The sequence below is a fragment of the Engystomops pustulosus genome, chromosome 8, assembly GCF_040894005.1.
Source record: "Engystomops pustulosus chromosome 8, aEngPut4.maternal, whole genome shotgun sequence".
NCBI lineage: Eukaryota > Metazoa > Chordata > Amphibia > Anura > Leptodactylidae > Engystomops > Engystomops pustulosus.
Genome location: NC_092418.1, coordinates 51,910,964 through 51,924,174, shown reverse-complemented (window position 1 = coordinate 51,924,174; position 13,211 = coordinate 51,910,964). Strand labels below are relative to the sequence as shown.

Below are 13,211 nucleotides of genomic sequence, written 5' to 3'. Positions count from 1 at the left end.
AGGATTCCAGGTAAAGGAACATAGAACCTACATAACTGGAACCAGATGCCTTCAATTAAACACTTTAGCTAGTGATTATTTAATATTTCTAAATATATATGTATTAGTTTTGGGAAATACTACTAAATACTACTAATACTATTTGTCATCCAAAAAATGGATGGATTATTTGTAGCTAGATACTCTGTACCTGTACTCAATTTTATAATAACCATCACTGAGTTATAAGAACTAAAACGGCAATTAAACTGAGTAAAATTGTAAAGTAAGGGGGTTAAAAATGATCTTTATTGTGCAAACATCACTAGGGTATTAACTCCTTAATGACACAGCCAGTTTATATCTTAAGGCTCAGTCCCATTTTTTGGATTCTGACTTGCGTCTCTTTATATGGTTATAACTTTTTAACACTGTTACTTATCAAAATGACTCTGAGATTGTTTTTTCCCCACATGTTGTACTTCATTTTAGTGGTAAATTTTGGCTGATGAGTTTTGCGTTTATCTACAAAAAATAAGGATTTTTTAAAAAAAATTAGCAATTTTTGAAATTCAAAATCATTGGGGCACATTTTCTTACCCGGTCCTGTCGCGATCCCCGATCCAGACGAAGATGGCGTGATTCACCGACATCTGCCTGAATCATGTGTTTTCAGGCTGTATTACAAAGAGGTAAATATCAAAAGATTATACTCACAACACTGTCAACTTTCATTGATGAGCTCCGGCACACAAAATCTTCACGGGCTTATCAACTTACAACTCTGTCCAGCATCATTGATGACCTTCCGGCAGGTAGGGGTCTTCACGGACTATCACCAAGCAGTAGAATGACAGGTATTGACAGGTAGCATCAGGTCTTGAGGCGTCCCACAAGTACCCAAGCAGTATAGCATCAGTCACTAGCTAGCTCTCAATTCTCTCGAATCTTCCGTGATAGTACGGAAGTTTTATACCCCATATCTGTGCGTCACCAAACTATATGGAAAAACATATTTATGCATATGTTTTCTCTCATTATTCTCCTAATGGTATAGTTTCCCATGAAAGTGGCCAGTTTTCATTGGAAAGCATCCCAGGAGATGAGCGCATCCCAGGAGATAGGCGCATCCCAGCAGGTGTGTAATGCCTAACAGAGTGCCAAATAAGGATAAGAATATGTCAAACTTAATGAGAATAAAAATGTCAAATATAATGAGGATCAAAATATGTTGATTTGGGTTCATTCACAGTTGAAATAAGGTTACATGAACTGTCTTTTATCTCAAGAGCAGCCATGTTGTATCTTCGACTCCATTTTGGTTTTCCATTACACAGGCAGATAGATTTACCTCCTGAATATGTTGCTGAATAACATTCCCCATATGTCTCCTTTACATTTTAATCATTTTTAAAATGTCTGGATAATTTATTTTGATGTCACGCGGCTTACAAATCGAATATCGGTTTTCCGTATTTTCAGAATTGACCATTTTGCGGATAAATACTGTTTTGAATGAAATTTTACATATTTTACATCAAAACTAGGGGGTTTTGATGTAAAATATGTAAAATTTCATTCAAAACATTCAACCCATTTTCAAATCTGCACCCCTCAAACTATCAGAAACAGCTTTTAGGAAGATTGTTAACCCCTTTAGATCTACATAGTAATTGCATCAAAATGGAAGTGAAATTTAGAATGGTCAAATTGTGTGGGTTATAGGTTCATTTAGCCCTAAATTTTACACTTTTCCAAAAGATAAAAAGAGAAAACTCATCTTACAATTTGATATACAATTTCTCCCGAGTACAGAGACCCCCCACACGTGGCCGTAACTTGTTTTATGGGCGCAGAGGATTTTAGTTTCCTCATTGGCCCCTTTTGTAGGCTATAACATTTTGGGTTTTTCGTTATTGGGGCCATGTGATGGCATTTTTTTTGCGGGATGAGATGCTTTTTCCAGTGTTACCATTTTGGGGTTGGTATCCTCTATTGTTGAAAATTCAGGAATATTTTTTTGAGTGCAGGAATAGAAAAGCATAAATTCTGTACTGGATTTTTCACTTTTTTTTTCGTGTTCACTGTATAGCCTAATAATCATGTTATCTTTATTCCATGGGTCGATACGATTACAGGGATACCATAAATGAATATTTTTTCTTACATTTTACTAAATTTGCCAAATAAAACCTAATGTGTGGAAAAAATCTATAATTTTTGCATTGCTGTCTTCCAAGTGGCATAACATTTTTACTTTTTTGGCTATGGAGCTGGTTGATGGCTTGTTTTTTGTGGGACATGTTGTACTTTGCAACAGTATCATTCTGGAGTACATCTTTTTTTCATCACTTTTTATTGCATTTTTTGTGGGATTCAATAGGTAAAAATGGGTTTTTAACAGTTTTTTTTTAAACGAAGTTCATCATACTATGTATGTGGGGTTTGTGTTATGATTTAGACTTTTTTAGCGTTATATGTCTCTTTATATGTTATGGGGATAATGGACATTTTTATTGATTTATTACTTTATTTTTTATTTAAGAACTTTTTTTTTTTTTTTAACTTTTTGACTATTCCCACCATGAAACATGAACAACCAATCATTTGATTGCTTGTTCATGATAATATCCTCCAATACTGGATTAGGATATAGGTTTGCCATAATAACGATCGGCTCCCCCCTCGAAAACGGCGCAGGGTGGGGCGATTGTGGGGGAAAGACCCCCCAAAGGCATGTTAAATACCCACGATTGGAACCCACTCCGACCGCGGGTGTTACACAGGTTCCTTTTTATTAGCTAGAAATTATTTAAATATAAGTTCCAGATTGTTAGCAGAGCACTAATAACACTGATCTCATGGTAACAGCACATTTAGTCACTATTTTTAGTAATCTGTGTATCCAGATAGACAGAGAAAATGCAATTTGTGCCTTCTGCGCACGTCTCTTACTTGCATCTGTATATTCTCAGATTTTTATACATTACTTAAGTGTTGTTTCAAAATAAATTCCATTATTATCAACTACATGTCTTAAACTTTTACCCTAACAGCAGATTTTTATGAATGGATACCTTCCAAGGCCAGAAGCAGACAGAACATTAACTTGTGTCCATGGACCAGAAAAGAGTTTTATCTTCATAAACCAGCGCCCTGTTCTTTACAAAGAGATATTAAAGGTAACATATAAATCTTCTTCTTAATTTTCTTATTAAATTAAACCCCCATAAACTACCATCTCCCCCAAGTATGATATATTATGTGTAGCATTACCTACATTAACTCCAATGTCATAATGCAAATAAGCAGAGAAGAGTCAAATTACAAATCAAGTAACTTTTAGAGGCTGAAGGAGTGTCCACTTATCTTGGCTTCTCTAGAACAATCTTTTGGTACCATTTTAAAATATAATATATATCACAGGTGTCACTGCGACCCACATCCCGGGTTGCAGGCACACTCATGTGCAGGCACACCTGTGCCTCGCTGCGGTCCCCAGCTCCCCTCTGTACTACCTGATCCGGATCCTGCAGCCCTGGCATGCGTGTCCCCGCCTCCTAGAGCGTCCACCCCTGCTCTCGAATATTGCTAATGGGTGCTGGCCATTTCCAGGAATTCTATGAAAGCCAGCCTCTCCCAGCATTCCCCGCCGGATCTTTGTGCTATACGCCTCAGAGAAAGCTTATTTCGTTGCCTAGTGCCTGTCAGCTGATTTCCCGTTGTGACCCCCGTTCCTTCCTGACTTTGACACTGTCCTGCCCATCCTTACCTCCAGCTTTGTTCCTGACATTGATCCTGTGCTGCCTGTCTTGACCTCCTGCCTGTCCCTGACCACGATTCTGCCCTGCAACTTTGTACCTGGCCTTGGCCACCACCACAAGCAATGTTGCGCCTGTGGAGCAACCTGGTGGTACCCTGCCGCAGCAAGTCTATCCCGCTTTGCTGCAGACTCTGGTGAAAACTCTGTGCCACTTAGACTCCTCTCCCAGGTGTTGGCTTACGCCATTACTCATGGTGGTACAGAGGATCCACTACCTCAGATCCTGTAAGTAAGATCCGGCCATGAATCCTGCCAAGGTTCCTTACCAGAACTGGCTGATCTCCCATTGTGACCACCATTGTGACCTGGCATTCCCAGCGGATTGCCATTAAAGGTCAGCAGCTAGGAAAAGCCAGCTATTGTCCTCCCAGCAACCACGTCAAGTTCCTGTGGTTCCACCTCCTAGTCCGGTTTGACTACTTTCCACAGAACCTAGGCTGAGACTCTCTATGCCTTCCAAATATGATGGGGATGCAAAGTTGTGCAGAGGCTTTATTACCCAGTGCTCCTTGCATATTGAACTAATACCTTCACAATTCGTAACAGGACGGTAGAGAGTGGCTTTCGTGATCAGTCTTCTCTCCAGGAAAGCCTTGGCATGGACCTCTCCCCCATGGGACAAGGGAGATCCAGTTACAGCAGACATCATCACTTTCTTTGCTGAACTCCGGACCATCTTCTAAGAACCAGCCCAGGCATCTTCTGCGGAGACTGCCCTTTTTTTTTCCCGAGGCGACTCCTTTGTGGGTGACTATGCATTGAAATTCAGTACTCTGGCTTCTGAACTTTCCTGGAATGAAGCAGCCTTGGTCGCCCCCTTTAAAAAGGGACTCTCTAGTCAGATCAAAGACGCCTTGTCTGCATGGGACGAGCCATCTACCCCGAATGGTCTAATCTTCTTGGCCACTCGGATAGACATCAGCTTCTCTGAATGCAAGAAAGAGCAGCCGGTTGAACTAGCGCAACCCAGAGTCTGATTCTTTTCCCGACTGGCTCCAGTTTTCCAATGATCAACTCTACCGTCTCTTCCGTCTGCTACCGAAAAGCTCATGCAGGTGCTTTTCCGGCTTTTCCGGTAACATCCGGCCGGTGCTTTTAGGAAGTCATTCACACCTAGGGTTTCTAGGAGGAGCATCCCTAGGTGCATGTTCAAGTCTCGGCCTTCTGAAACTCCGGTTCTGCAGGGAATTTTGTGGATGTTGCTTTGGTCTCCCGGGAAAATTTTCCTGTGGTTTATCTTATGAAGCCACTAATCATTACATCTGTCAGTGGGCAGATTCTCTGTGACCCAGTCCAGTATTGCACCGAACCACTATACCTGCAAGTTGATGCCTTGCATAAAGAGAGACTGTTTTTCTATGTGCTTCTCCAAGCTGGATCTGCGGGGGAGGGACATATAATCTCATCCGCGTCTGGGAAGGTGATGAGTGCAAGACCGCCATCCATACTCGTGACGGGCACTTTGAATACCTGGTCATGCCCTTTGGACTGTGCAGTGCACCTGCAGTGTTTCAGGAATTTGTCAATGACATTTTCAGAGACTTGCTTTACACCTGTGTCGTAGTCTACCTGGACAATATCTTGGTGTTTTCTTCTGACCTGGAGTCTCATCAAGTCCACATACGACAAGTTCTTAGGGCCAATCGTCTCTATGGGAAACTGGAAAAGTTCCAGTTCCATCAGAACAGTCTTCCGTTTTTCGTATACATCATCTCCGTTGAGGGCCCTATAGGTGGATCCAACCAAGTTATCTATGGTACTTCAGTGACCTCGCCCAGTAGGACTTCGTGCCATACAGAGATTCCTGGGTTTCGCCAATTACTACCAGCAGTTTATATCGCATCTTTCCTCACTTGTGTCTCCCATTGTGGCGTCAACAAAAAAGATACTGGTACTCACTGGTACTAAACTCTGGCCTCCGTCTGCCGAAGAAGCATTTTCCAAGCTTAAATTTGCCTTTGCTCCTAATCCTGTCCTTACACGGCCTGACACTGAAAAACCATTCCAACTTGAGGTGGATACTTCCTCTGTAGGGGCTGAAGCTTTCTGAAGCAGAAAGGGCCCAAAGGTTGAACACTCACTTGTGGGTTTTTCTCTAAAACCTTCTCCGCTGCTGAGAGGAATTACTCCATTGGAGATCATGAACTTCTGGCTATTAAACTTGCCTTGGAAGAATGGCGCTATCTTTTGGAGGGAGCTCGTCATCCGGTCTGTGTATATACGGACCACGAGAATCTTCTGTACATACAAACTGATCAGCGCCTCAACCCACGACAGGCTCGCTGGTCCCTTTTCATTTCATGCTTCAATTTCCTGATTCACTTCCGCCCTGCTGAGAAGAATGTCAAGGCCAATGCTCTCTCTCGTGTCTCAGATGTTGTCGGGAAGAACCGGCTCCGCTGCATTTTATCCTTCCTGAAAGACTGATTCTTGCTGCTCCAGTGGATCATACACACCTTCTGGAAAGAGAAGCTTCAGTTGAAAGTGATTCTACTTTCTTTATAATTGGATATATGGATATAGATTATATTATTCTCCTAAAATGCTTAGTAAATTGAGAAAAGCGAAGGAGGTTCAATGTCGCAAATGCCATGAAATAAATGTTAATTTCTTGCAAAGGAATTGTAGGACTATTGCTTATTTTTAGGAACAAGTTGATGTTGAGATATGTAGACGATCACAGACTGATATCCCCCTTCTGCATATACTGTGCCTTGCAAAAGTATTTGGCCCCCTTGAACTTTTCTACCTTTAGACACATTTCAGGCTTCAAACATAAAGATATAAAATTTGAATTTTTTGGTGAAGAAACAACAAGTGGGACACAATTGTGAAGTGGAACAAATTGGATATTTTTAACTTTTGTAAAAAAATAATAAACAGAAAAAAAGGCGTATGCACTATAATTTGCTCCCTTTAAATTAGTACTTTGTAGTGCTTCCTTTAGCTGCGATTACAGCTGCAAGTCGCTTGGGGTATGTCTCTATCAGTTTTGCAAATTGAGAGACTGAAACTCTTGCCCCTTCTTCCTTGGAAAACAATTGGAGCTCAGTGAGGTTTGATGAAGAGCGTTTTTGAACAGCGGTTTTCACCACAGATTCTCAATTTGATTTAGGTCTGGACTTTGACTTGACCATTCTAACACCTGGATATATTTATTTGAACCATTCCATTGTAGATTTTGCTTTATGTTTGGGATCATTGGGGCTTATTTACTAAGGGTCCACGGACGCACATTTGTTGGGTTTTCCAACGTTTTCGGCAATTGCGCCGCTGCGACAGGTATTTAACTGGGAATTGTGTTGCACGCGATTGGATTGTGGTGAGTTTGCTTTCATGCAACAGAAATGGGGGGGGGGGGGCGTGTCGTCAGACGATCCTACGGATTCGGACTGAGCACGGGGTTTAACTTTCAAACTGTGTCGCAAGATCAATCACTTACATGCATTGGAATTGGAAAGAAGAAGGTGACCTCCGGCGGACCTGTGCGGGGAAGCGATAAACGCAGGGTATCGGGCGCATGATCGTAGTGAATTGCGGCACAGTGCATTATGGTCGGACAATGCACTTTCATGGAACGCGACAGGACGGTTAAGTAAATGTGCCCCATTGTCTTCTTTTTGGAAGATAGATCTCTCGACTCAACAGGTTCTTTTCCAGAATGGTCCTGAATTTAGCTCCTTCCATCTTCCCATCAATTTTAGCCATCTTCCCTATCCCTGCTGTAGAAAAGTAGGCCCAAACCATGATGCTGCCACCACCATGTTTGACAGGGGGGATGGTGTATTCAGCATGATGAGCTGTGTTTTTGTTTTGCATTGCGACCAAAAGGTTTGAGTTTGGTGTCATCTGAGCAGAGCACCTTCTTCCACATATTTGTTGTGTCTTGCAGGTGGCTTGTGGCAAACTTTAAACAATAGTTTTCATACATCTCTTTGATAAATGGCTTCTTACCACTCTCCCATAAATGCCAGATTTGTGAGGTGTAGATCTCTGCAGTTCATCCAGATTGATCATGGGCCTCTTGGCTGCATCTCTGAACAGTCTTCTCCTTGTTTTATATGAAAGTATAGAGCAGTGGTGGCGAATGTATGGCACGCGTGCCACGGAGGGCACGCAGAACCCTCTCTGAGGGCATGCGCACCATCTTCCCTGCCGTCTATATATTAATCAATGAAGCTCAGAACACGCAGGAAAAGCTGCCGATCGCAGAGAGCTCCGGTGATCTCTCTCACTGTAGGCTGCTCTGTGCTGTCTTACACTCTCTCATTCCCTCCCCCTCCTCCCCTGCAGCCCGGGAAGACGCTGGACAATGAGGCAGAACGGCCAGAACTCACAGTACAGATAAGTGAAGGGGGAAGGCAGGAGCTGCTCTGTGTGTATTACACATGCAGCAGTCAGGCAGCTTTGTGGCACTAAACAAGGTGCCAATTGTTTAGTGTCCCAAACTGCCCTGTATGACATCTTTTCATGGCCACATATCTACTGCCCTTGGCCCAGATCTCTTGTTGCTTTGCCATGCTGTCAGTGAACCCGGGTTGCACTACACTGCCCTGACTGACAGAATGGCACAGGTGCCCAGAGCTCCGGACCAAGGGCAGTATCTATATATATAGCATGACAGCATGGCACAGCAACATATGTGGCTGTCATATGGGGTCATTTGATCGAAAATTCACCTGCCTGATTCCATTTAACTGTAACTCACTACACCCACCCTCCTTTGTGGCGGTCGTTTCCCTCACTGTATGGCAGTAGTGTCTCTCACTGTATGGCAGTAGTGTCCCTCACTGTATGGCGGTAGTGTCCCTCACTGTATGGCGGTAGTGTCCCTCACTGTATGGCGGTAGTGTCCCTCGCTGTATGGGGGTAGTGTCCCTCGCTGTATGGGGGTATTGTTCCTCGCTGTATTGAGGTAGTTTTCCTCACTGTACGGGGGTAGTGTTCCTCGCTGTATGGGGGTAGTGTTCCTCGCTGTATGGGGTAGTGTTCCTCATTGTATGAAGGTAGTGTTCCTCGCTGTGTGGCGGAAGTGTTCCTCGCTGTGTGGCGGTAGTGTTCCTCGCTGTGTGGCGGTAGTGTTCCTCGCTGTGTGGCGGTAGTGTCCCTCACTGTATAGGGGTAGTGTCCCTCACTGTATGGCGGTAGTGTCCCTCACTGTATGGGGGTAGTGTCCCTGACTGTATGGGGGTAGTGTCCCTCGCTGTATGGGGGTAGTGTTCCTTGCTGTATGGGGGTAGTGTTCCTTGCTGTATTTTCTTCTGCTTTGTGATATAATTGCTGATGTTGGTCTTTCTTTAGTGGTCTGTTTATTATCAGGATTATAGAGAGAAAAATAAATCCTGTAAAAAGCAGATAAAGGCTGCAAAAATAGAGACTGAGAGAAATATTGCCAGGGAGAGCAAAAATAATCCCAAATTATTTTTCAAGTATATAAATGATAAGAAACTAAAAACAGAGAGTGTGGGTCCCCTTAGAAATAACATGGGGGTCATGGTGGAAGGAGATGAGGAAAGGGCCAATCAGGAAAATCCCCTGGTGGAAGACACAATGAGGAATAATGTTAATTCTTTTTATAATGTCAACAGTTTAACCCAGGAAGAGGTACGGCGCTGCCTCCCAACCACTAAGATAGATAAATCACCTGGGCCAGATGGCATACACCCCCGGGTTCTGCATGAACTATGTACGGTGATAGACAGACCGTTATTTTTAATATTTGAAGATTCACTGAGGACTGGTTATGTTCCACAGGAATGGCGCATAGCAAATGTGGTACCAATATACAAAAAAGGATCAAATAGCGATCCTGGAAACTACAGACCCGTGAGTCTAACTGCTGAGGTGGGGAAAATATTTGAGGGGTTTATTAGAGATGCTATCCTGGAGTATCTCACTGAGCACAACCTTATAACCCAGCGTCAGCATGGGTTTATGAGAGATCGGTCCTGTCAGACAAATCTGATTGGGTTCTACGAGGAGGTATATTTGGACTTTTCAAAGGCATTTGACACCGTGCCACATAAAAGGTTGGTATATAAAATGAGACTGCTGGGAATAGGAGAAAATCTGTGTATTTGGGTAAGTAATTGGCTTAGTGATAGAAAACAGAGAGTGGTCATTAATGGCACATTCTCAGATTGGGTTGATGTTACCAGTGGAGTGCCACAGGGGTCAGTATTGGGGCCACTTCTTTTTAATATTTTTAATAATGACCTTGTAGTGGGTTTACACAGTCAAGTTTCAATATTTGCAGATGATACTAAGCTGTGTAAAGTAATAAATACTGAGGTCGATAGTTTAGCATTACAGAGGGATTTGTGGAAGCTTGAGGGATGGGCAGAGAAATGGTTGATGAGGTTTAATGTAGATAAATGTAAAGTTATGCACTTGGGCCATGGAAACAAAAAGTATAATTATGTTCTAAACGGTCAATTACTTAGTAAAACTGAAGCTGAAAAGGACTTGGGGGTATTGGTGGATGGTAAACTTAATTTTAGTGACCAGAGCCAGGCGGCTGCTGCTAAAGCAAATAAAATAATGGGATGTATCAAGAGAGGAATAGATTCTCATGATAAAGACATAGTTTTGCCCTTATACAAATCCCTGGTCAGACCACACATGGAATATTGTGTACAGTTTTGGGCACCAGTGTATAAAAAGGATATAGTAGAGCTGGAACGGGTGCAGAGGAGAGCAACCAGGATTATTAGGGGAATGGGGGAACTAGAATACAGATTACAAAATTTGGGATTATTAAGTTTAGAAAAAAGACGACTGAGGGGAGACCTCATTACCTCCAAATCATCTCATCTCTCCAAAGATCTTTTTATACCTCGGCCTGTGACCAGGACAAGGGGGCATCCTCTACGCCTAGAGGAGAGGCGATTTTGCCATCAACATAGACAAAGGTTCTTTACTGTAAGAGCAGTGAGACTGTGGAACTCTCTGCCGCAGGAGATTGTTATGGCGGACTCTATGTACATGTTCAAGAGAGGCCTGGATGACTTTCTGGAGAGAAAAAATATCACGGGTTATGGGGATAAAACATTTATTTAATTCTTAAAGGTTGGACTTGATGGACTTGCGTCTCCTTCCAGCCTTATATACTATGATACTATGATACTATGAGTATGGTGGTATTTATCTTGTAATGGTCATCATGTGGCAGTATTATATGTCCCTTATAGAGTGGTATTGTCTGTAATTTTAGGCTCAATAGCCTGGTTGGCACTTTGCGATGATAACGTAGACTCTGGAGCCAATGCAGGTGGATAGAGTTTGTCTGTCTTCTCAAGAATGGTCCAGACGAAGACAAGAGAATCTCTGTCTCTATTGTGCCAGCCCGGAGCTTCAGCTTTCCTGGATTCCAAGAAACTTCGTGGATGCTGCCCTGATCTCCCAGCATCATTTTCCTGTGGTTTGTCTAGAGAAGCCGCTGGTCATTTCTTCTATCAGTGGGCAGATCCTCTGGGATTCAGTCCAAAACAACACTGAGCCCCTGTGCCTGCAAGTTGGCGCTTTTCACAAAGAGAGACTGTTGTTCTGTGTTCTACCGTGATCCATGTCTTTTGTTCCACTGGTTCTCCCTTGATTGCAATGACATGCTCCTGTACTGGCGTACCTGTGAGGTTCTTTGCTGGGGACCAGATTGCCAGTCTTACTGTTTAGTGACACCACATCCCATATCCACCACAGTTTCTCCGGTGTCCACCAAGCCACTGGAGGGTGTCCCCACTTCATACATTGATTTTGCAGACCTCTTTCCCAAAGAAGCAAGCAGAGACTCTGTGGCCACACCGGCCTTATGACTGCCATATAGTCTTGATGCTGGGCACACCTCCGCCACGGGGCTGGGTGTATCCACTATCTGTACCTGAAACCGTGGCTATGTCAGCCTATGTGAATGAGAATCTACAGGGGTTTATACGAAATTCCTCCTCATCTGCCGCTGCCGGATTCTTCTTTGTGGCCAAAAAGGATGACATTCTACATCCATGCATAGAATATCACGGTCTTAATAAAGTTACAGTGAAGAACAGCTACCCACTTCCTCTGATCATGGTACTTTTTGATCATCTATGTGGTGCCAAAGTTTTCATACAGTTGGGGCTACAGCATATAATCTCATCCTCATCTGTGAAGGTGATTGGAAGACCGCCTTTAATACTCAAGATGGACACTTCAAGTACCTTGTTATTCCTTTAGGACTCTGTAATGCACCAGCAGTCTTCCACCAACATTTTTAGAGACTTACTTTTTACCTGTGTTGTGGTCTATCTAGATGATTTCCTGCTGTTCACCACGGACCTTGAGTACCATCAGGCCCTACGGCAAGTTCTCAGGTGCCTACGGGCTAATCACTTATAAGCCAATCTTGAGAATTGCCAATTACATCAAAAGAGTCTTACTTTCCTCGGATACATCTCTGACAAGGGACTATAGATGGATCCTGCCAAATTGTCTGCTGCAGCAGCGCTTAAATTCCCTGGCTCCAGTGGCTGTCCCCTCGCTCCAGCGCATGTGTGCTGGCTTTCTATGATTTGAAGTGCCAGCATGCCTTCCCATTTAAATTCCGGGCAATACATTCCTGTAACAATAAAGACATATAGATTAGCTGGAGAAGGGGAATCTCCCTACAATCTACAACATATGAGGAAAGGAGGGTTTAGACAAGGAACTACAAATAACAACAGTCTCCCACATATCAGCCTCATTTAGGAGATGCCCATGACATTGTAATCCATATTTAAGCCATTGGCTGAAGAGCATTGAGGAAATGTGCCATGTGATCAATCAGGGTAAAATGCAATTGGGATTCCTTATGTCCCATTTCTGAGAAATATCTGCTTACTGGTAAGTCAAGTTTATTCTTTCGAATGGCTAAATTTGACTTGCCAGTAAGCAGACATTTCTCCAAATGGGACATAAGGAATCCCAACCTAGAACCGTTAATTTTATGTAATATCTACCGCACCCAAATGGAAAAACTAGAGAGGGTGAAAAAAATTAAATATAGTGATATGGAAAAAGTAACTATGTGGAATCAATGTCAAATTTTTCTTGTTGAAATTTTTCTTTTTGCCAAAAGTGTACATTTTTTATCAATTCATTTTACAAAATATGTTCTGAAAAGTGATCATAAAAAGTTACAAGCACAAAAATGGTACCACTGAAAAGAATAACTTGGCACGCAACAAATAAGCCCACAACCAGCTCCGTCAACCAAAGAATACTAAAGTAGCAAAAATGGCAGTAATAAAACAAATGCAGTTTTTTCTATTCTAGTTTTTCTTCAATAAAATTGGACAAATATGAATAACTTTATATAAATGAGGTATCACGATAATTATCCATAAAATAAAAGTAATACATTATTTTTATGCTAGAGTGAACCCCCCCCCCCAAA

General features: G+C 42.6%; 1 protein-coding gene across 17 annotated transcripts in view; it reads left to right on the top strand.

Annotated features, from left to right (window-relative positions):
• The window catches only part of PMS1 (PMS1 homolog 1, mismatch repair system component), a 357,887-nt gene that overhangs the window by 202,241 nt on the left and 142,435 nt on the right, over positions 1-13,211 (top strand). For 12 of the 17 annotated variants that reach the window (XR_011849384.1, XM_072120929.1, XM_072120924.1 and 9 more), the window contains 2 exons: positions 1,037-1,117; positions 3,036-3,161. The exons of 2 other annotated variants lie outside the window; for them this stretch is intronic. Coding sequence is in view for 14 of the 15 variants with exons in the window: in XM_072120929.1 (XP_071977030.1) it covers positions 1,037-1,117; positions 3,036-3,161 (207 nt within the window). In the remaining variant the exon portion in view is untranslated. The remainder of the gene's footprint in view (positions 1-1,036; positions 1,118-3,035; positions 3,162-13,211) is intronic. 3 more of the 17 variants (XM_072120930.1, XM_072120920.1, XM_072120919.1) reach the window with 2 other exon arrangements.